General features: G+C 34.4%; 2 protein-coding genes across 3 annotated transcripts in view; one reads left to right on the plus strand and one right to left on the minus strand.

The window, feature by feature from the left end:
• LOC145692482 (uncharacterized) overlaps positions 1-25,000 on the plus strand; it is a 617,057-nt gene that overhangs the window by 375,029 nt on the left and 217,028 nt on the right. The window lies entirely within an intron of this gene.
• Positions 5,527-23,724, minus strand: LOC145693455 (uncharacterized). Of its 2 annotated transcripts, XM_081769461.1 has the most exons (5): positions 18,356-23,724; positions 16,916-17,093; positions 15,592-15,688; positions 10,354-10,495; positions 5,527-6,712 (listed from the first exon to the last, which is right to left on the minus strand). In XM_081769461.1, exons 1-4 carry the CDS (start codon positions 18,677-18,679, stop codon positions 10,393-10,395), a joined length of 702 nt encoding a protein of 233 aa, XP_081625587.1. In that variant the 5' UTR covers positions 18,680-23,724; the 3' UTR covers positions 5,527-6,712; positions 10,354-10,392. The 2 variants fall into 2 exon arrangements, with proteins under 2 accessions (XP_081625587.1, XP_081625588.1); XM_081769462.1 differs by lacking the exon at positions 5,527-6,712 and having other exon boundaries at positions 10,360-11,635; positions 18,356-23,722.

Raw genomic sequence — 25,000 nt, forward strand, 5'->3', positions numbered from 1 at the left:
GAGATAGAGAAGAAGGAAGACGAAGAATAGTGGCGCCAAAGACTTAAGTGAGAAATAACTAACGCTACAAAGACAAAAGTCGAATTTCTATCTCAACAAATCCATAGCCAAAATATTCTTAACATGCCAAAAGGGTGGTCTACTCAAATACGTAGACTCAAGGAACGCCCTGCTGCCAAGGATGCAAGTTCTGTGTCCATCAGATCCCAATCCCACAAGAATTTGGTTGTAAGATTGAAATCCGATCCCCGTATCCGGCCCAAACCAGCAGGTTTCCGGAAATCGTCCGGAAGGTTAGAGAAGGCGCTAATTTAGAATTTCAAGAAAAAAAAAAAAATCATCCGACCTCTTGGAAACTAGAAGATTCCAGAATAGGGATGAAATTAGAATAATAGCTAAGGTATCCCTAATTAGTAATTCGCCAAAATTAAAAAAAAAATTAAATAAATAAACCGAATTTTGGATCGGTGATTTCAATTACCGAAACATCACCGATGGCTACCCAGCGCAGACATGCCACCGTCTGGGACGTCGTTAATTTCCCTCATTTAATTAAACTAAGAAAAGACATGAAAAATACTTAAGGGGACTAGGGGTCGACGTCCGGGTACGCTAATTAACATGCATATTAATTTAGTAGCAGTTAATTTAATCGGATAGTCCGAACTGAGTTATATGAACACTGCACAATAACTAAATAAAATAAGCGACAAAAAAAAAAAATCTCGGAGAGGCAATGAATGCTAAAGGTACAAATGACCGAAACCTGTACTTTTCGATGATCACAGGATATAGCAGTTGGTTTTCTTAATTATCATTTCTGTCATCCTTTAGAAGTAATTCCCACATGATACTACTCTATCTATTGAAAGGCTTAAGATCTGGGGCTGTTATTATGAGGTACATAAATGCAAAGTAACACACAATTCCCAACTATAATTTACATTCAAGTAGCAAACTCGGTTGGATGAATGCACTGGTGTGGAAGTCAAAACGCGAGAGATTTTTTTTTTTTTTTCGTAAACATATTCATATTTTCACTATATAAAATTCACTAGGCCTATCCATTTAAATATAGGGGTCGTCATCTCGTTCATATTATATATCATATTATTAACATATCATTACGTTCATTCATTATCTACTAATTTTCGCACGAAGTAATATTTTATAAACACCCTATTTCGTACATTTTACACGCAGGCCATACACATATCTACATTACGCAGTAATAAATATATATATATATATAACTATCACAATCTATCACGCTCAAACCACCACACGATCACATTCATCGAACCACGTACTCTTTATTTCGAAGCACCCAAATTGTATTTACCTTGCAGGTTTAAAAAAAAAAATCATACATGTATTTACGGAAAGTTAAATTGTCAATGATTAATCTATTTCTGATTTGTTGATAAAACTGAAGCAACAATGGAATTTTCGACAGCCACGGGAAAAAAGAATTTAATACTACATTTTGAACCAAACAGTAACAGCATATGGGCTTTACTTCTATTAAGAAAATAGGTGTTCTTTATTTCAGCGGATTATTCATTAACTACTGGACCTAGCAAGCTGAAATTTTCAGTACAGTAAGATCTCATGCTATTTTATACGAAGGTATACTCATCTGAACCGAAAACCATGTCCAATGAAAGTAATTTTTGAATAAATGACTAAAATCCAACAACCTAGATCACTAAGTTATGCGATGTCGTATTGTCAACAAACAATTGAGTACCGAAACCGGACGCTGTGGCGCTGTAGTGGAGGCATAATTTACCGTGTACTGAAATGTATACTTGTACTCATTAATCAGAAATTTAATATTTACTCTGGTTTATTTCTGTTAGGAAAATGGTACTAAATTAACGCATATTTATACACTGTCCTAACCGAAAATTCACACACTCACACAAAACTACTAACTACATACACCACTGCTAATACTATACATAAAAACAACTAACTAAACCAAACATGCACCATTTAGTTACATGCATGTTGACAAAATAAATACTCCCTTCTGATATATACCGTCGGCTCTATTTAATTTAGAGGGGGCAAAATGAGAAAGGTAAACACTAGGTCCAATTGACCTGACCAATTGTTTACATAATGACTACCAAAAGTTGATGCCCGGGGGGCACCTTAAGGAGGTTTATGTAGGGACCCTTCCCCTAAAAGGGGAAAAGGCCCTAAAACGAACAATAACTAACCCATTCCCCCGCTAGAACCGGTTCAATTCAGAAAAGGGGATAGGAGCCCTTTTGAACTAACTTAAGCTGCCATTATGATTATTTACAGTACTATTAAACCTACTACATACATGCAATTACGAAATAAATAATAATAATTCACATTTACTTAATACACGACCAACATGCACTAATCAGGTCGTAATTTCCCTAATCCCTAATTGAATTTGAAAAGATAAAAAAAAAATCACTTTCCTATATTGTCTATCCTATCTGGGCAGCAAACATGGCTTCCTGCAAACCGAAATCCTGAATCAGATATTTTCCCCTGGTTTTGCAGTTCTTTCAACAAAAATATGGGTTTCCTGGCTCCCGATTAATCACACGACGTTTACGATGACATTTAGTCTAAATTTTACCTGTTTTACACTCGAAATCCACGTCTTTACCAGCCAGTATAGCGTAGTTGATTTTCACGGCTGTGCTCGTAGAGTCGTTCTTGATTATTCACATAACATTGCGCCGAAAAAGCCAGAGGTAGGAGAATTCCTCCAATCAGAACGAAAACTTTAGCCGCGGAAATTACAAAACGAATGGAAATTTGGTAAATCCAGATATAACCGGATCTGAAAGTGACTATGGACTAGTGAGAGGGGGTGAGGGAAAGATTAGGTACCTGGCTAAATTCTACATTGGTCTGAAATTAAGGAAACTTATATCCAATAACGGAACTATGTTTCGGTATGACGTCAGAATGGTAAACCTTGTAACTATTCAAGTTATATATCCGTAAATGGGATTTACACTTAATCAAAATATAAATAAATATATTATACAGTGGGAAATATGGTTATTAATGAAACATTTCGATTCATTATATTTATTTCGAAGTAAAGGGAGTAAATAAATTGTGTAGCTAAACCGAAATTGAATAAAAAAAAAATTACTAGGTACAGGGTGCGTAAAAAAAAATTGCCATTACTTTCAACTGTAATGGTACATTACAATTAGAACGAATCTATAAAATTAAAATATTTCGGTAATGCACTGTTGCCATCCTCGGAAAACGAAATTATCGATTTTCGTCTTTAAAATTATAGTATGGTCATTTGTGGCGATACCGACACCCTAAGGACATTAACACTACTACAAGATTGTAATGAATTACACTATGCAAAACTTTTTTTTAAAAAAAAAAAAAAAGTTTTGTCCTTCGGTTGCTATTGTTGATTCCTTAGTCATATTCATTGAACATTTACGAAAATGTGCATAATTCTCATGAAACTTCGCTTTTGTAAGTTTAACATCAATTTGTTTGCAAAAACAAATAACGCTATGAAAGGTATTAGGATTTGAAGTTAAATTAATTAAAGGAGTTCGGTAGTAAGTTCCACAACACCCCTATTATGACATTAAAAGAGTATTGTATTTAAATACATAACTTGGATACATAGATATCAGGGGCGTCCGAAGATTTTTTTAGGGGGGCATCTCCATAGTTGCTACATTACGTCTGATATTTCTGGTATTTAATATACATGGTTTGCTATATTACTTATACATTGTCGTGAGCCAGGGGGGCCTCTTTGCCCTTCTTGCGACCATGATAAATATCCATGTGTACCTGTGCATACCTTAGAAATGTGTCCTTTTCCTACATTTTCGTTCATGCATATTATCATTTTCATGAATTGACTAGCCCCCAGAAGTAATTCCTCATCATGTTCGTTATATTGTCCTTGATAACCGCGTTCGAAAGTCGTAATGTCTTGGCGTAAGCGCTTACCCTGCTCCTCTGTACCCATATTTTCCTTAAAACTGTCCAGATGAGAGACAAGAACATGTAACTTAAGTGACATCCTACAACCCACTTCGTCAAGGTTTGTCACCATGCTCATAAGTTCCACATAATTTTCAGTTCTGTAATATCCTAAGAAACATTTAACGACTGTCGCACAACTGCTCCAGGCTTGTTTTTCAATCTCAGCAACGTGGAGAAGTCAGTGGACTGGATTATTATCATCACTTGCGGTCCTATAAACTCTCCAGCCTCCATCATATCACGAGATAGCTGTGGAAACATGTCTTGTAAAAACTTGAATGTGCCATAATCTCTATCCAAAGCTTTCACAGATTGCTCGATAATGCCAAGTTTAATGTGTAGATGTGGTAACAATACCATTTTAGGGTTAAGTGGCTCGTATTTTACGTTATGTGTCCTAACAGTGTACTCCTCCCGTTGTGGCCATTACTTCCTCCGGTAGTGGGCTCCGGTGTCACTACTGTCTCACAAACAAATATAACACGGGAATTTGGTCAAACCGCCCTGTAAACCAAGGCAATAATTTTGAAGTCCCCTATTATTTGCAATCCATATTTTGTATATTCTAAGTTGTCCAATAAGTTCTTGAAGCTGTTAAAGTGTTCCTTCATAGACACGGAATGAGTCATAGGAATAGACAGGTGCTTATTTCCATTGTGCAGATGCACAGCCTTTATGCAAGCTGTCTATAAACAAACGCCACTCTTTTAGAACGTAATGTATTTGTAAAGCATAAACACTTATAAGCACAATCCAGCTTTCATACAAAAAAAGAAAAAAAAAGAAAAAAAAGAAAAAAGAAAAACTTCGTGCCGTCTCCTTTGAGCTGTTGCGTTTACTGATTTATGAACTATGTTCCACTATTTTACCCTCCATTTTTACTCAGACTTAGATCTCGAATAAGATCGTTCAAATCTGTTTGGTTAGTATGGTAGGGTTGTCTATTAGTAGTTCATATCTGCAATGTTTAATAAAAAAGGCATACTGTGACACAATTATAGTATAACAGGATATTCTAGGGTTATAAATATATAGGGTAGCTCAAAAGTATGTATATAGTACCGTACTGATCAGCTAATTGCATTTTATATCATTTCTTATTGTTATCCATCAGGAAGATTTAGTTTCTTTTTGTTCTTAATGTATTTTTACTTACATCTTAAGCTCAGAAGAGTCGAAGCAAATACACACAAAACTAGAATGGTATACTTGATCAATACAGGAATGTATTTCTACTTTTGTGCCACCCTGTATATACACATACCTTTAAATCCTTACAAATAGCCTTAAAGCAATCTGCATGTTGATTCTATCGCAAATCTGTCAGTGTTGGCAGATTCTTCAATCAAATGTAAATACAACTTAACGCATCAAACGTTTTAAGACGAACATATAAATTCATTAATATAGAACAGATTCCATAGTTTCGACGCTACTACTTACATAAGCGAAGTATCATGGGAAAAATACACCTTTTCTAGTTACTTTCAACGTAACAATACAGAAAATCACTATTATAAGACAAGGACAAAATGAGTGTTGCGTAGTGTTATTAAAGAAAGGAATTATATCCCATGATTAAGTGTATTATTTCACTAGGTGACTGATACAATACATTTTACACAAAAGCAATGTGTGGCTGTGAAGGCACAATTAAAATGAACGATGAAGAAGTGTCGGTCTTCCCTAACTCTATGGGGAAGAACGACAAGTTGTGGGGTTATACCGACATCAACATTAAAACTTTACGTACTATGATAGTGTCACTAATAATTCCATAACGCACATTACTGTTCGTAAAGTAGTTCATGGACTTTAAACAAACACGGGAATCTATAAGTGTAGGAATGTAGAATATCTTTATTTACAGCTCCGGAAAATATTAAAAAATGTCACTGAGTTATAAATGAGGGAAAGAATAATCACAAAATTTATTCAGTTACTAGAAATATATGAAAGAAGAATCTCTTTTAAAAATACGTAATATGCTAAATGTGAGCTAGTGCAGGAAATCAAAAATTCTGTACTTCATGAAAAAGTATTTGTTAATTTATATTAATCATATGTTATCAAAATTATGATTATAGACAAATATTAGTGTTAGTTTCATATACAGGAAAGAGCAAACATTGTACTCATATTTGTCTGAGATTTCACATTGTTGACACACAAAGAAGGAATCGTCTGGATAAAGAACATAGTCCTCGTTAAACCGATGAAAATATATTGTAGATTGAACTCAATCAGCGGAATTGTTTTTGCCGTAAACTAACCTCAGCAGATAGCACAACTATTTTCTTTCTGAGTTTTCTCATTTTTGTTACTGTGTTTTGCAACGTTTTTATGTTGTACATTCTTTTATGTGTCACTACCTTTTGATCTTTCTATCTTACTATTTTTCTGTGCAGATGTTAAAAGTTTGGCACTATTGTCTTTCGTTTTACAGTACCACACCTCATTTTTTTAGATGAACCCATACCCGTCCAATATAATTAACTTTTCTTCTAGTGCGTGTTCATCTTCTTCAGTAAATGTATGTTCATCAAAATATTTCTTGCAGTTAATTTTCAATAACCTGTCACGTCATGTATTCGAGGGACTGTTCTTGAAGCAGTAGCAAGTAGCATTGCATCTTTACGGCCCTATGGCTACTGACATTTCGTTCAAATCCCAGGAGCATTTCCTGCAATGGAAAAAGGATGCAGATATTGTATTTTCTATATGTTAATACTAATGTAGTAGTTTTGATATATAGTTATTAAAAATCACGACGAAAGGGGGGCAAAAAGCATCTGTCGAAAGTGCCCCAAATGTGAGTGTCGAAACTACCCCGAATGTATATGTAGCACTTAAGCATACTTTTTGCAAGTTAGAAACACTGTACACTGATGAACCAACTATCTGTGATTGCACAATTTTCAGCTGTATGTTGTCCATCATGAATGCTAAACAATACAATTTTTACTTCTAAACAAGAGCTTAACAAAACATACTCAAATTTTACCGTGACCCTTCACTTCTTACACATCTCTCACACCTTATCTCATAAACTTAGACCTTTCTCGTCAAATTATTCTACTCATTTTTAAACTTTTACAGATATACATTCCATACACCCCACAGTTTCACTTAATACTGATTACCTCAACTCCATTTCCAGGTAGAATTGACAGCGCTTTAAAGGAGCAGTTCGACTTAGAAATGCATTTTTTACAATTCATTTCCATTTGTAGAGTTGAAAATTCTAAAAGGAATGGTATTTGTTTGATCGCGATACGTTCAGTCGTTAGCAAGTAACAGAGGAAGAAAGATTTTGTGATGACGTCATAGGTGGGCAAAGAGCGAGAGCAGGCTTACATACTACACAGTGCCAAGCATTTCGTTTGTGAGAGGTGCGGTGGCACGTTCTAAGTGCGGTTTCCTTTTCCAGAACTGATTGCAAAGACTTACAAATATCATCTGCATATAGAAAATGATATCTGATGGTGGGCTGTACAAACGTTTTTATATTATAAAACATATCCTATAAAGCATGAGTTCAGCGTTTCAAAAAAAAAAAAAAAAAAAAAATCGAAACCAATATGTAAATAGATGGCGGACGAGATTGCTGCAACACCTAAGTACTTTTTCTTTAATCATTCTTCCGATTCACAAACATAAGTATGTTCATTTTCACGTTTTGTTGCAATTTTTAACGCTGACCTTATAATTTTGTGCTTCAAGGTATGTACAGGAGCGTAACATATGAGGCAAAAATGAAATAACATCTGTAAAGTTTGCCAGAATACGAAAAACACTTCACCGGTTAAATTTCTTTTATTCTCGAAGCTGTCCACGGAACAACTCTCATCACCCGTTTCATCATCATTGTCACATGATACAGAGAAATTAAACGATGGATCAATGTCTTGAGGAACAGTCATCGTCACTGATTCCTTCTACAAGCCGGTATATTTCACTCCCTTATTCATATTGTATAGCTTATTTCTAAAGCAATATCTTCAGAATCATGAGTGACATCGTCTCTATTACTCTCTAATGCTTCGTCTTGACTACAACCATCAATTGCGTCTTGTACAATATTTGTATGTTGGTAACTGGACATAGATCGGTGCTTGTTCAATGGCTCGGATTTTAAAACTTTCAATAATATAGTTGGAACAGCATTCTTCATCAGTTTGCGTGCAAATAATTATCCTGGCATTAGCCAGAAGTGGATCTAGACGGTAAAAACTCAGGGGGGGGGAGTCAGAACCCAGACTATGATATGTATATCATGTTTACTAAAAACTTTCAAAAATATCTAAATAATAGCTTAAATCAATTTTGTCACTCAAAAACTGGGGGGCCTAGGCCCCCGGCTCCAGCCTAGATCCGCCACTGGCATTAACTTTTCTTTCAGTAAACTTGACTTCTCGAAGACAAGCTCTTCAAGATGTTTGGAACACGAGTGATTTTATTTGTTTTTTTTTCATTGATTTTCTTGGGCCATGATTTATATCGATCTGGTGATTTCTCATAACTTAGAAACGTAAGAAAAGATACTTTACGTCCTCAGCTTTAATTGCACAAGAATTACAACCGAAAACACAGCAGGTGTTAGGCATTTCTACTTCACTTCACAGATACAGCACGCGCTGTACTAACATGTGTTTTCTACTTCACACTAGTGTTTCTTTCAGGAAAAAAAAATTCCGGGGGGGGGGCACATTATTCGGAGAGGCACATTATTTTTACACAGTACTATTATATTTATTACATTATAGACGTATTATTTTGGTCTCCTCCGAGGGAATCTCTCAGAGCTCCGGGAGACAGTGCCACCCTAAAAACATGTCTGGAAGAAACACTGTTTCGCACAACAAACGTAATTACTGCTCTCTCTCTCTCTACTCTTTTTTATACTAATGCTATAGGAAAAACAACTAACAGAAACTTCCCTCAAGAAATCAACACAGAGCAAGACTGCTAACAAATCCAAAACACAATCTATTAAATCCAATGTACTATTAAAGGTTTATCAGCTGCGTACAAGGGAGTGGTTGCTGACTCACATTGAGTTTCTCGCGTCCCACCAATGACGTCACCATTTACGATTCATCAAAAACAAATGCCTGTAGAAGCTGAAAGAGACGGCCTATCAAGATATAAAAAAATACGGGTCTCTTATTTTTTGTTTCTCTTTCTATTGCACCAAACTTGTTTTTAACTCGAACTGCTCCTTTAAGCTTAGAAGTGTCGATATTCCCCAACTGTTGGTCATCCCCTGAATGACTAAACATTACAAAAAAAATTCGCATATTCTTTATGAACGTGAATTATCGTATATTCGTTATAATTGTAGAAACAAGTATAATACTACTAATAATAGCAATAAAATATAATAAACGTACCTTACTAATGATATTTTTATCATACCCGTTGCCTTAGTTCTATCTAATTGAATCTTGTTAATAATTTTAGAATCAGGAAACACACTTTTAATTACATCTGTTAAATGATGAATTGGTTAAAAAAAAAGAAAAAAACGTATTATTTCAGCTCGCTTACCTTGTGTATCCAAGGTGTAAGAAGTAGACATGGATGATGAAAAATCGAGTTTTCTTTGGGCAAATCCTACACGTTTTACTGCACTTTTTTTAAAAAAAAAAAACTTTAGCGTGATTTCTTACTACAGTCAACTTAGCAGTAAATTTGGTTCTGCAAACTTTACACCGGGCTTTATACACATTATCAATAATAGGTTCTAACCAAGCTTGAATACAGCATCAATTAACCACTCTTTCCTGAAGTTTTGTTTTAAATTCATAAATTTCAACTCACCCCATACCTTTAGTTTCTTTTGCGGAGTGGACGGTTCTTCAGGATCTGTATCACTTGCCATAGCTATTTTACGTGTTCACATAAGTAATTAGGAAAACATAAATGACACTGTATGTAATTTCACTTTTCACAACCGGGTCCACATCTTTTTATTTTATTTTATTTTACGGTATTTACCCAGATAGCAGAAACAGCTTGCCACAAGCATGATATAAGCTTGTCGTGACAAGGATATAAGCTTGTCCCAAGCTTGTTACGACAAGTCTGTAAGCGTATATCAAGGCTGATTCAAGCGACGAAGTTGACAGGCTTATATTTTAAATATATATAGGGGAAACCATACCATACTTACTATTAATAGTAAACATAGTAGTAAGCTATGGTTTCTGCAATATTTTTAAAAGAATGCCAATAAAGTGGTGGCAATATCCAAACACCCTCAGATGGCAAAAGAACACACACCATCATTTATGTAACTTACACACTGAACATTATACTAACCTTCACATCAAACATTATACATGACGCCAACCAGATGAATCATTTTCTCACGTGCAGAAACAAATCTGTATCAAGGTTGACACTACTGGGCCTCACATCAAATCTTATACAAAATGAAATTAACCTCATATAGACAACAATCCTGCAAAAATAAACGTAAAGGTGACGACGAAAGAACTGTTAAACCTACATAAGCAATGTTCTGAAAAAGAATAGTTGTGTTCGGTCAAAATGAAAGCAAAATAATGTATACTTTCACAATCTGTATTATGCTTCTTTCCTTCGTCCATTATGCGTCTTTGCAGCACGAGGTTCAGGTTTACTTCTGTTGAGTAACATTATTGAAATATCATGTTAAATTATAAATCCATGTCTCACACAACATTGGTGTTGAATATATACCCCATACTCCAGTCTATTGAGATTAGTATCTTATCTCAACATAGAAAGCAACACTTTTCCTGAGTTCCTTGGTGAATATACTATGCGACCTGGCAGATCAGTATCCAATTAGTTTACCATTAACCACAGTTTGATGTTGAAGTTGAGCGTCCCGTTTCAGCACGAAGTTTTACATGAGACACTGACCTGTAGAATCCGAACAGTAATGCGTTTAGTGTTTGTAAGGTCTTCCACTGGGAATCGACCACGACCCTAGGCGCACCAAAGACGTACACCACTAGACAAGCGTCAAGGGCTAAGCAAACTTTTAAATGATCAGATTTCAGGAAAGAAAGAAATATAAATTAAATCCTAGAACCACTGCTACACAGGGTGCGTAATACTGAGGATGAACATTCCCACACTTCAAAATTTTGGAAGAAAATTCATCCTAAATAATTTACTGGAGAGATAAGGTGACATCGACACTGTCAGAAGTATACAAACTATTTACAGTAAATCTGTGCAGTTAGTGGACAACCTAGTGGATAAGCATTATCCCTAACCTTACATATATCAATAATTTTGGATGTTCAATATATGAAATCTTCATTTCAAAACTTTCCAGTGCAATTTTTTTTTACTTATTTATTTACTCCTATCTCTCCCCGATCATAACTGTTATGATTTCGCATCCTGCTGCTACATATTTGAAATAAATTATCCCTACATTCTACACAACAACTGATATAAGGTTCCATGAAAACAACCAGCTTGTATTACAATGTTATTTATTGAACTTATTTACATATTTTGTATTATTTCTAACTTATTTCCTTAATTGGGTTCCTCAACTTCAACGGTGTGACCTTCCACTACAGGTTTTGAATTTTTTCGTTCTCTGCAAAATAACGATCATAAATACGTACTGAAAAACATGTAATTGATTGCACAGTTAAAAGAAAACATTCATATTGTTTACCTTATAAATACGCTCTCATTAAAATAAATTATTATTCTTTGAAGTAAGTGCCACACAAGGCAACAGAGTCTGGCACTCGTTTCTCAGATCTGGTGATCCATGGCTTGGAGGCACTCCAAATATGATCTCTATAGCATTACGGTAGAATTTTTTATAGTGAATTAATATTCCCTAATCGAGCTCACCTATTCAGATGTTAGATTTGTAGTGTGACACTTCTTATTCAAAGTGTCTTGACTATGTCAAATACAATATAATTCATCTTCCCATACTGAAAATTAATAAAGTAATTTTAAACACTACTATACATAAACATTACCCAAACACTCTTTCGGTTTAGCGGCATCTCTTATATTCTACATTTTACGTTTTACAGCCTTATTTGATTAAATTTTGACGATCACTCATAAGAAACACTTGAAAGGAAAGAATCGCGTTTGTTACAATTACAACATACTCTCCCACAGTCTGATATTAAGTCGTCTCGGGATCGCACGAATCTGTCTGGGTCATACAGGGTCAGGGATCTGACTACTTCGGGATCACGAGTCACGAAGTATGTTACTCGTTTCATCACTGGTACCACTGCATGGTATTTATTCACTTTACCTATTTCAATGTTCTAGTGCCAGTAAATTTTCAGTAAAGTTTTTTTTTTTTTAAGTTTCCTAGCTGAAAATGTGCATTGTTCTGTGAGAGCATCAATTGAGATAAATCCACAAAATGTCATATTGACTCACTCGGTACTGTTGTATAAGCACGGCGTTACGAAAAACAAACGAAGTAATCACTGATATAAGAAATCACTGAGAGATGGAAGAACAAATATTTACTTATTTCTGTAATTTTCTCTCCATGCCTTGTATGAAATGCAATCTGATCTCACGATTCACAGGAAAGATAGGTCATAAGTGTGTGAACCTATATACCTTGTATTCTTCACGGAGCAACATAAATGACAGATGATGACCTACAAGGCGTTATCCTGCGTCACGTACAACAGAACGCGTGGGAAAGTGTAGTTCGCAATTCACAGGAAACGTGTAGAATTTACTAAAGTAGGCACCGTGTACACGGACAACTTCGTACCATTTTGCAACGAGTTTAGAACATAACTTAGAGGTTCAATGAAATATTTCTCTTTAAAAATAAAAAAATAAAAAAGTTACTGGTGACTAATACGTGAAGAGGTGTTGAACAACAATTCACTGGAATTATTTGTGACAGTAAAACAAACGGATTTTAATCCTGAGCCTTACAGCGGAGGAATACATCTTTGCAACGTTTCATTCTTTCAAAACACAAGAATCACTGATAGGAAGACATGCATATTGCCTTCATCATACATATCAAATGAAGAAGGGATGACTCATTACCGTAAATGTAACACTAAGTTTATTTGACCCATATTCATGGAACGTCGTGTCGGAGTCATTAGCGTCGTTTCACAATTCATTATAGAGAAGTAATAAATACTCCTGCGACCTATCGACCTAGTTCTTTATATCCCATCTTTGAAAGCAGAAACATTTCTCAGTGTACATGGCACAAGGCAGGAAAATCACTTCATTTACTTCAATCCAGCCAAATTCTGAATGCATTTTAAGACCTATGTCTCCCTATTTATTTTCCTGGTAATTTGTTGTTGAGTGTTTACGCATACGCATACTTTGGCGTGCTCCATCCTATTGAAATCTTTTTGTCTTTGGGGGAAAAAAACTACTCTTACTTTTCAAATTTATTTTTTTATTACTGCCACCGCTGAATGAAGTCTTTATCTTGTGGATAAAACATTAACCTTTATTTCTTGTTCAATTTTAGTGTTGATTACTTCTTTTTCATACTGAATGAAGTCTTACCTTCCCGAAAACTCGGGAATGTCTTTGTAAGAGAGAAATGTGCATTTACTATTATTTTGTCTTTTAAGAAAATTTTCTAACTGCTGAAGTCTTTATCTTCTAGGAAAAAAAAAACTGTTTCTGGATTAGTTTTAATGTTCTTTTACTTCTTTTCTATCTCCTGAATGAAACCGTATCTTCTGAGAAGGAAAAAAAACTACAATACCATCTGTATCTTAATTAATTATAGTACTTTATTGCTTGTTTCTATACTAAACGAAATAATCTTATCGTCTGGAAGATTCTGCAATTGCATATTACTCTATTACAATGGCATTGCAGAGTTTTCCAGAATGTAAGATGATTTCATTTACTATAGAAAAGAAGTAATTTACTCTAATCAATCAAGAAAGAGGGTGGTATTGTAGTTTTTCTCTCATGAGATGAGTTCGTTCAGTAGATAGAAAAGATGTAAAATAACACTAAAATTAGTCAAGAAAAAAAGAGGTTAGTTGCTTTCTGTTTTTCATGCAGCAGGTAGGAAATGTTTTTAGAAGGCAAATATAACAGTAAGTGCCTATCTCTCTATTACTCTGACATCGCAGTTTTCAAAAAATGAAATTTCCAGCAGTATAGAAAAGAAGTAATCAACACCAAAATTAATCAAGGAATAAAAGTTATTCTTAGAAAAAAAAAAAGATTTCATTCAGCAGATAGGAGTAATCAAAAAATAAAATTAACAGAGGTACTTTCTTCCAGAAGACAAAAAATAAAAATGTAAACAGTAATGAATCTCGATTTTAGTTAATACTTCCATCCTCCGAGGAAAGTAACAGGCAAGTTGCTAAATTATAAAGGATAATAAAATAATAAATACATACAAGGTAAACATTTCATCTCATTTCACTGTGTACTAATACATGAGTGCGTTAAATTGAACTCATCTCGCTATATAAAATACAAAGACCTAAGTGATTGAGTGACCAACAGATCTTTGCACAGGCCAAATCGCTTAAGATAGACAAGTTAAATATGGACAGTACATGGGATTTGTTACGTAGGATACCACTAAGGAAGGATTTTTGCAAATTCGACAGGAAGGGGAGGAAAATAGGTGTGGGACGTATTTTTAAAATATGACCATATCTCCGAATTCCTTAAGGTTACAGACTTGAAATTTGATATTCGGATGTATCATTTCAAATAATTTGACATATTTAAGCGGTTTTTGATATTTTAGTACAAAGGAAAAAAAGAAAAAAAGGTGAGAAAGAAAAGAAAAGGAGTGAGGATTACAATTATTATAAGATGTCGAAATCTCTGAATTTATGAAGGTTTGAAACATGAAATTTGGTATTTTCATATTATTTAAAATAAGTAGATAAGAATTTAAGCGCTTTTGAAATATGCCTCGGAGGTAAGAAAGGGGGGTGGAAAGAAAAATGGATGGGGATTATAATTATTATAGTAAAGTATTTAATTCCTTAAGGTGAGAGATTTGAAGTTCAGTATTTCTATTTCTCATTTAAAATACTTTGCCATGTGTTTCGGCCCTCTTTTTTCTTTTTTGACATGCTAGTAAAAAGGGAAAGAAACGATGTGGAGAGGAGAAAAAAAAAGGTGGGGATTACAATTATTCTAATAAAATGTCGGTATCTCTAAATCTTTTAAGATTTGAAATATGGAAGTAACTTCTCATTTAAAATTATTACAAAAGCGTTTTATGATACATATCCTAAAAGGAAGAAAAAGGGAAGGATTACAATTATTATAATAAGATGTTCATATCTTGGGGTCCGGGAAAGTAAGAGGCATTGAAACGGTGGAAATCTCTTTTTCCTCCAAATCCACAGAATTCTATGCATATGATATTGATCTAGTGACCTATAGATATGAGAAATGTAGTGAATACAAAACGTATATGTAGAGAAGAACGCGTCCATGGACTAAGTTGCAGATCCCTGGCTTATTTAGTGATGGTAAGAACTTTCCGATATCTCTCGTGATTGTAAGGAAGATAGGTAAAACTATACTTACCTACGCAGTAGTCTAGGCTCCGCCTGCTGCAGCCAAACATCCAATACTTCCTTCACCGTTTCTTCTGTTGCGACGGTGTACATCTTACGAACAGCAGCTGAAAAGAAAGATAGAATTTCAAGCAAGTACTAGCGATTTTTATTCTTTAAAAAAAACAAAAAAAAAAAACTGTCATTTGAAATAAATTTCCCTCTTAAATAGCTTTACGGAATTATGGTATGGTTTGTAAACATGGATACCTAGAGCTGAAACTAATTCCTATATTATTTTTCAAGTCACCTAAACTAGGCCCCTATTTTGTGATTTTTATGTAAGGGTACTATAGAAAGTTATCTTCCACCACACTTTTGGTATATTATATAATGGAAAAGTTGCATTTTTCGATACAAGTGTAACAAGACTTTCTTCCGGTGCCCTTAGTGGTGATATGGTTTTGAGTCAACGTTTAAAGTCACCTTAAATAACACTACAAAAAACACATGTGTTTTGGCTAACTTCGTTGTCACGAAAAATTGAAAGATGAAGTCGACAGAAAGACGAAAGTTTGACTATTCGCCGTCTTGAAAGCCTGCAACTTTTCTCTTTTTATACTGGAATTATGGTAACTTCGAAAGCTATGTTCTTCTAGTGTTTTATCTGCGTTCCAGTGTTAGACAAAGAGCTCTGAAATTTTGCACCTTTAAAATATCGGCAGGGGAGACAGTTTGGCATACTATGTAATACTACCAGACTAACAGTGTTGCCAACCCAACAAAGTTATATTCGTGTGGTAGACAGTATCAAATTTACAGGTATACACGAAAAGTCTGGTGCAAAATTATACTTCACAGTAGTGATTCCTACACTGTACTTCAATTTAAATTCGTTGACACTATTGACTTTATTTAGCCCTGGAATCATTCCTACCTTGGAATTTTATTTGGTTTTAGATTTTCCGTACACCTTACAAATTCTTTTGAATCCTTTTTCAAGCAAAGATTTGTTTAAATATGTACTTTGCCAGTAAAGCTTTGTTTACAACATAGAGTGTTGGATCAGTTATTGAATTTCCTATACATTGTACACAGATGTTATATTCACCCAGTAAGGGTGAACACATTTATATATTTTACTACTTGACAGTAAAAGAATCCTAAAGTACTCAAAGCATACTTTATTCATGAAGAATTACTTCTGATTGCTTGGGACATACTAATATGAGAACACACGTCCAGTACGAGAGAAGTAAGACTTAATAATTAGCAAACTGGAATTTTGTATGGTTACTAGCATAAATAAATAAATGAAGTTAAATATTTCAGTACAACTTTTCAAATCAACTTACTGTTGATCTTATTGCACATTTGGTTGGATCCAAAGGTGTGCTTTTTTGCTTCATGATCCTTGGTTTCCTGCCAGAGTAGGAGAATTCCATTGCGAGTTTGTCGCACAAAGTTCTTCTTATTGCATTGTGAGCGAAACCTTTTAAAATCCTTACCACCAATTGACAGTAATACTTTTACCTGAAAGAAAGGAAAGTATTTAGATCTAATGCATGCTGAAATCAAAAAGAAAAGCAATATATATAAGGGTCCGTATTGTTATGTTTTTCTACCAGTGTAAAAAAAAACGAAGCATGAATGAAACTAGATTAATTTTTAGATACCGTAATGTGAAGTGTGGAAAAAAAAGCGTGGGGTTCTGAGTTTCACGGAAGGCCGTATCAAATGGGCTACGTGACTAACAAAAACTGTTTGCCTGGGATTTATTTGGTAACTTTCAGCTTTATATCGGAATAGCGGTTATTTAAAAGGACCATTGTCCGTTTGAATTAGAAAAAAATACTATATATATATATATATATATATATATATATATATATATATATATATATATGTGTGTGTGTGTGTGTGTGTGTGTGTTTGTGTGTGTATGTATATGGAAATTACATACACTTCCAAAAGTAACAAGTAACAGTGGGTTAATCAATGCTGCCAACAAGTAGTGTCAGAAAATAGCTAAATGACGCACAAAAACTAGCTAAAAATGGCTCAACTTACCTTAAATTATAGGTAACAGAATTTAGGAATAAAGGAACTAAATATTTGGTACTTTAAGTCTACTAGTTTACAAAGATGTTCTAATATTATTTATCTTTTGATATCCTCAAATCAAACAGTTTCACAATACAATTTGTTCCTTCATTGACTAGAAGTAATAAAATCTCTTGAATTATTTTCAACTTCTAATGCTGGGTATGGCTTCATAACACTATTGATCTATCACAAAAATATATACATGCACATGCACGCATCTCAACAAGAAAAACTCCACCCAAACTAAAAATACACTAGAAACTATTAAAAAAAAAATTGACTATGGAGAAACCAGATCCAGGAATCCCAATTTACCGTGACGGATAGGTGAGACTGATAAAAGATATCTAATCTACTGTGACAATGTAAGTGCTGTTGTAAACAAAAGAATTAGAAAAATACCAAGATAAACTACTTTTTTTTAGGTTTTTCATATTTTCTAAAAAAAAAAAAAAAAAAAAAAATTGACTGCAAAAGATGTAATTGCCGCTATATTAGCAAGTATGAATGGCAAGTTGACCAAAATTATAGTCCATAGCTAATGCACATGATAATGGCTAATTGGCAAAAATGGAGTTGATGCTAACATTGAGTCAAAAGAGAGATGTTCCAAAAAGACGTAAATTAAAAGATATAACAAAGATTTGAAACCTGCTTCATAACTCGTACAGGTTTGATAGGATACTTACATATTTCTTTCCGAAGTTAGGTTCTTCAAGCTTTCTCTCAAATGTTTGAAAATCATTCAACGTTCGCAGAGGCAGAAGGCCAAGAAGTTCGGATTCTTCGTTTATGGACTCTGCTTTCACACTCACACCATTACTTAGAAGTGTGTCGACCTTCTTCTCGACGGAAGATACTCTTTCACTAAGGTCAGCTAAAGTAGTTTGCATTTGGCCAAATACCATTCTGATATCTGCAATAAATTTTAGGAAATATTGTTTTGAAGGTGTTAATATAACTAGAAAATATATTATTTCACAAACCATTGAAACAATTAAATGTACATTCATGTTCAAAATGATTGTCGCATATCTATAACTGTCTTCTTGTAAGAATATAATTTGATAATGATTTTGCAAGATACTTTTAATACCGATACTATGTGTATAATCGAGAAATGTATATTTGTGGAAAATTTTATAGGGAAAGAATTATAAGCACATAAATTAGAATGAGTAAAACAAATGGTCAAGAAAGCTTTATTTTCGTTTTATTGTTCTTATTTACTGCTCTTTTGACATGAAATTTGCCACATACATGTCTTTGCCGATTACGCACATACCAACATTGTAAGAAATACAGGGCGAATTCGTTATCAAATTTTATTCCTACAACAACATATTTATAGACATGCGACAATAATTTTGGACATGGGTGTACGTTTGTGGTGGACAAACACCGTGTGCGTAGATTTTCTCAGGGTTCTACCGTTCCCCTCCACTTTCTTCAATCCATTATTTAATTCATTCTCATCATCACCGTCTCCTTTAGGCTGCCCGCATAACCGTGGGACAAAACTCAAAGATTTTATTTAAATATGATTTCGCTGTTCATTTAATCAGAAATCTTGGGGGGAAAAGTGGGGAACAATTAGGAAGACGTGTGTAGAAGACCACTACGTTGCAGAATTATGACCAGGTCATTAGAGTATGACTTCATAAATCAGCACTGCGGAAGGAAAGGGTTGATTGCTCAGAGGTAGAACGTTGCCTTTTGGTGCGACGGATCTTTGGTTCAATCTCCGGCCTTATGAGTTTATGATGGACAATATCATATTCGTGAGGGTTTTCCCGTTCTCATGCCACTAATTCCTTCATAATCATTCACTATCATTAGTCATCCGTGTATCTTAACATTAACCCTAGGAAGACTAAACTATAATTGGTCACGTGAAAGACTAAGGGGTGTCAATTTTGCTCGTGGTTGTAAATTCCAATTTTAACCCTACTAATGTTTTCTAAAGTTATTTAATGACTGCTACTAATAAATGTGAGTTGTAAAATTATTTTAAGACTTGTGAAATTTTATTTTAATAGGAAATATTACAAGTCCCAGTACAGACTACTACCGCATTTGGTTAGCAGACATGAAGTAGCTTGAAATACAATTCGCCTGTGTAGACAATTTACTATACTAAACCTGAGAGTATTACGTTTGCTCAATGTATAAAAGTAGATTATGTTAATTTAGTCATCCATTCAAAGAATAGATAAGTTTACATGATCCTTTCAAAGTAAAACTGTACTCCTCTTAACATTTCTAAGTTGCTAAAAAAAAATGTACTTAGTCTCCTGCGCTTAAAAAAAAACTACCACAATAATGTGCTTTCTAATAAAACTAAATTTAAGTTTAGATTACAGAAGAAAATAGAAAAAAATTCAAACGTTGTAAAATTCATTTGTTCGGGCAAAGAGAAAAAGAAAGTGCGGGCAAATTTGACCCACCTTCGTCTTTCTATGGTTAAGGACATAACAGCGGGGTTATGAAGAACGGGACCTACAGCTTAAAGTGAGATCCGAACCACTACTCAGTTGCACTCGAGAGATATTGTTCTTCATTTGAACTCGAAACCAGAATCCCTTGATAACAAAGGCGATAAATCCACAGACCCATCATCCACGGAGGTCAACTGATAGAAATACGTTGCAGTGATCTTGCATACTTGTGGATATTTTAGGAGCACTTAAGAACCAAAAGGGAAAGAACTGCAAAATGGAATCACTCTATAGTTATACAGATTAAATCAATGGACAATTTTAAAAGACTATATAGTACAGAAGATCTAATTTCGTCAGTCAGAAATATAGGCTTAATTTAATTTGCTCTTCAATACAGGAAGTGACTAATAGTTCTGGACCATTCATACTATCTTTCTAAATAAAACTTTTTATTATTATTATTATTATTAACAAACCAGTCAAACCTAATAGAAATCTCTGTTTCGTCGATCTACTTTCCAATGTTATAAATTTAGACACTTAATCAGCTTCTGTGGAAAAGTTTTGTTGACCGTCCGCTAGTGTGGCAGCGACTACAGGCAGTTCGGCGGGAACTCCAAACTTGATAAAATAAAATCACAATTAAAGAGACAAGTTAAAAAAGTATATTTCACGAATCCCACCCCCACTCAACTTGTGGACTATCATGCCTCCGACAAGGAAAATTCAAGCTTAACCAATGCTGAATAATTTATGATGTAATGGCAAATCATTTGCAGAACTAGTTGACCTATGACCTATAGTTTGAGCGAGTTGCGTTCATTTCTCGAGGTTGCGACCTTGTTCAATCGAATCATCAGCCTCAAATTACCTTTACTCTCAAAAAAAGGGGGCAACGGTTACTCCACTTTAATCTAAGGTAAACGTATTTAAAAAAAAAAAACTGGTGTAAAGCAAACATTCCGGTTTAAGTGAAAAAAAGTTTAAAAAAACACGGTTTTGGCCAATCCTGAAAAATAGCGTTATTTCTTTATTACATCCGTTCAGATTGCAAATATTTTTCTGAGATTTTAGATCCAGACTTCATTCACCTGGTAGAAAAAAAAAAGTAAACAAAAGCACTAAAATCAATTAAGAGACAGAAGTTACTGTTTTTAGAGGATAAAAAGATAAAAATGTAAGCAACGAAAAACCTAGTTTTCTTCAAACTTACACCCTCGACTTCTTACCTAACAAACTTCAAACTAATATGCCAACTTATTTTCGCGTAATAATCCATTTTGAATTATTATTAATATCTAATAACTCATTTTTCGAAATTCATCGTTCTTTTACCCTAAACCCAAAAGTCCATACCCGATCGAACCTTTCCTTGCACTTATTGTAAAGCAATGAAATGAGTGATATCACTTAATCTAAGATTGATGAAGTATACCTTAGAATAAGTAATTGTTACTAAATAAAGTCGGATATAAGTATTTATATTCTTCAATTTTGCCCCCAACCTCCGAATAAATATGGAAGAACATAAGGAACGAAAGATAAGCATGATGCATTCTAAAATGAGTGAAATGTCCAGGCTTGCTTGCTGCATTTAAATATCATCCGTACCGATTCTTGGGGAAGCCACATCGGTTAAAATTTTTAGTGTATCGGTGAAAGGTAAAACAAGAAAGCTTAGGCAATGTATTAATTCAAAGCAGTTTTCTCCTCGATTGTAGAGATAAAACGTAATTTTCATTACTTTAGCGGACGGCTCTCCAAATTTAAATCGATTTTGTCGATTTTTTCACTAGATTTGGGGCACTACTTTACAAACGCTTCACGAACCACAGCTGAGCGAGCGGAGGGGATTAGAAGCCCCGTAGGACTCGTTTTTTCCCCTTATCTTTTAAGTTACACACGATTGGCATTGCAGCCATTGTAGACTGTCATTTTCCAAAACTTAACATACAAATACTGGCATTTCGTTCCTTGCTTGTATTCAACCGCCTTCCGCCCTGGCAAATAGCTCCACCATAACATACTTACTTTCCCATGTATACTCATTTGCACATACAATTTATTGAGTTTAAAACACTTACATTATCATTTAACTACCTTCATTATTAATATGGGGTTAACTTTAGCAGATGGCTCTACCTAATTAAATAAATTATTTTAATGTGTTTAGACTTCATAAATCGTATCTGTTATATAGAATCCTACGAAATGGAAAATTACGTATGTTATGGTGGATCTAATTGACAAGGCGGTAGGCAGACGAATACAAGCAAGGAATGAGATGGCAGTAAGTACATATGAAGCTTTGGAAAATGACCGTCTGCAATGGTTGCAATACCAAACGCGTGTAACTTAAAAAGTAGAAAAAAAAAACGAGCCCTGCGGGGCATCTATTCCCCTTCGCTCGCTCAGCTATGCTACGTAAAGTGTTATGTAACGGCATATTTTTTGAACTGGTGGGGGGGGCAATATTTTGCTTAAATTTTGTACTATCTTGGTATATATTTTGTATTTTTTTTTATGGTTTAGGTAGGTTAAGTTAGTTTGGGTTAGGCTGGGTTAAGATACTTGGGCATTACTCGAGCAGATGGTTCTACCAAATGTTCACACATTGCATTTCCGGGTTGCTTTTTATAGAATATCTACTAAGTGAGAAGCTAGTGCATAAACCACGAACCAACTTGTGCTAGGTGGCCACAAAAAAAGCACGAATGACATCTAACCGAGTCAGGGCAGGGGTGTTGCTGGGTATCCCGAGCGGAGCGAGGGGATGCGTCCGTAGAGAGCAGGCGTGTCAGCGACGGAGGACATGCACATAAACGAGGAAAGTGGAAAAATACATAAAATATCTGCAATAATTTTTACATGGTGATTTTACCTGAATTCGTACTTTCTTCCTATATTTTCTGTTTTTGATGATTTAGGTTAGGTTTGGTTAGTTATGTTAGTAATTACGGTTACGTAACACCAACTCATTTCTCCTGTAAACACGGTGGTTTTACCTGATTTTGGCCCCCAAGTTCCAAAATTCTCTATATGTAACAGTATTATCTCAAATCTAGTGAAAAATGACCATAAAATCGATATAAATATGGTACAGCCGTCTGCTAAAGCAATGCCTTAACAGTTATCAAGTATTCCACCTATAAATTTTTAATATGATAAAGCCGTCTGCTGAAGTTAACCCTCTAATTTTTGTACTGATATTCAGGGGTGTCCGAGGAATATTTTCTAGAGAGGGGCCCATCTCCATGGTTGCTATATTACGCCTGGTATTTAATATACATGGTTTCCTATATTACGTATACATTTTCGTAAGCCAAAGGGGGCCCGGGCCCCACCGCCCTCCCCTTCGGGCGCCTATGCTGATGCTAATTGTCAAGAGCCATCACTGACTTTAAAGAATCCAATGGCTAAATATGGTATACATTATACGGATGAACACACTTAAAAAAAAGAAAACAACATAAAAGGTATAACATAAAATTCCATCCATATTTGAAAAGTAATGAAGTAATACTATCCTAAAAGCGCTTAGCGCACCAGTCTAAAATAAAAATCACCTTTTTATTTTGTAACTAAAACTAAAGTAGGGCTTACTATTACATTTCATACACATAGCTTACCTTTTGGAAGAAATCAAACTACTCACCAATCCTACAGATGGCTCCATTTGCTAAACAATCGACAAACGTCAAGCGTTTTGAATCAAGCTTGAAATAATCTTAGTAGAAAGTTGATAAATTCAAGCTTCTTTTCAAGTTAAAAACAAGCTAAAATAAACGTTGATTGTCGCTTGTCGCATTCAAGCTTCTTTTCAAGTTAAAAACAAGCTAAAATAAACGTTGATTGTCGCTTATCGCATCAACTGTACATTGCTAAGCCAAAATCAAGGGAAAGCGACCCTTGATTTAAGCTTACATGCTATCTGGGAACTTTCATTTTCGAAAGTTCGTTTCCGAACTTTTCATAAGCAACTTTTCCCGAACTTTCGCTTTCTTTTATTTACTAATTAGCGACACTCATTTTTATGATAACTTCTTCTGAACATAGTGTGATGACTGTGAGCTACCTATGTGTTATACAGTATAAATATTTGTACCATAATGATACAAGATGTACTGACACACATTGACATTATACATGATGTGGATAAACACGTAAAACACATTATTGTAACTGAATCAGTGCTTTCCACAAAGAAAAAACTATTAAATAAAATGATTAATTTTGTATTGGTAATGCGTGAGTTTATGATATAAACTTGTTTGCGCAAGTCAAATTTAAGTTTTCGGCTGTCAGCATCATGTAAAATTGAAGGTTTCTGCCGAAAACATACTGCTTTCTGATATAGGATTGAAATTTGAAATACATGCTTGTAACGCTCCGTAACGTCTTTTGAAAAAAATGTGAAAATTATGTACTATTAGAAAGAGAAAAAAACTAAAATAAATTTACTGCGATTTTTAATATAGCCATGTTACATACCAAAATGTTTGTAATTTTACAGGGGTTTTTTAGATGGACAATTTAAAAAAAAATGAGCCGAACTTTCGCGTGAACTTTTCAAGTTTGAACTTTTCATGAAATTTTCCAACACTACCTCTATGTTATACTACCAAGAACATGAAGAATTTGCTTAGTTTTGTTGAATACTTATGATATAAACAAACATGAGAGGAATATACTTTTAACTACAGTGAAGAGTTAAATTGCAAATCTATTTTAAACAAATATTTATAACAATCCGTTAAAATATTTTTGTGAATTGCAAATATCAAATATCAAGCTCAGCTTACAAACTTAAGATCCGCAATGTTTGCGACGTAGACATGCCCTTTGTGATTTGGGAGCTAAAAGACGCTTAGCTTTTCTGAATGATATCAGAGT

The sequence above is a fragment of the Thermobia domestica genome, chromosome 8 (assembly GCF_964235325.1).
Source record: "Thermobia domestica chromosome 8, izTheDome1.hap1.1, whole genome shotgun sequence".
Taxonomy (NCBI): Eukaryota; Metazoa; Arthropoda; class Insecta; order Zygentoma; family Lepismatidae; genus Thermobia; species Thermobia domestica.

Coding starts and splice junctions, on each gene's coding strand:
- LOC145693455 (XM_081769461.1), bottom strand. CDS start 18,679: ATGAATGTACATTTAATTGTTTCAATGGTTTGTGAAATAATATATTTT. Junction 17,094..18,355: donor CTAACTTCGGAAAGAAATAT/GTAAGTATCCTA, acceptor CCTTTCTTTCAG/GTAAAAGTATTACTGTCAAT. Junction 10,496..15,591: donor GAGCCTAGACTACTGCGTAG/GTAAGTATAGTT, acceptor TTATTTTTGCAG/GATTGTTGTCTATATGAGGT.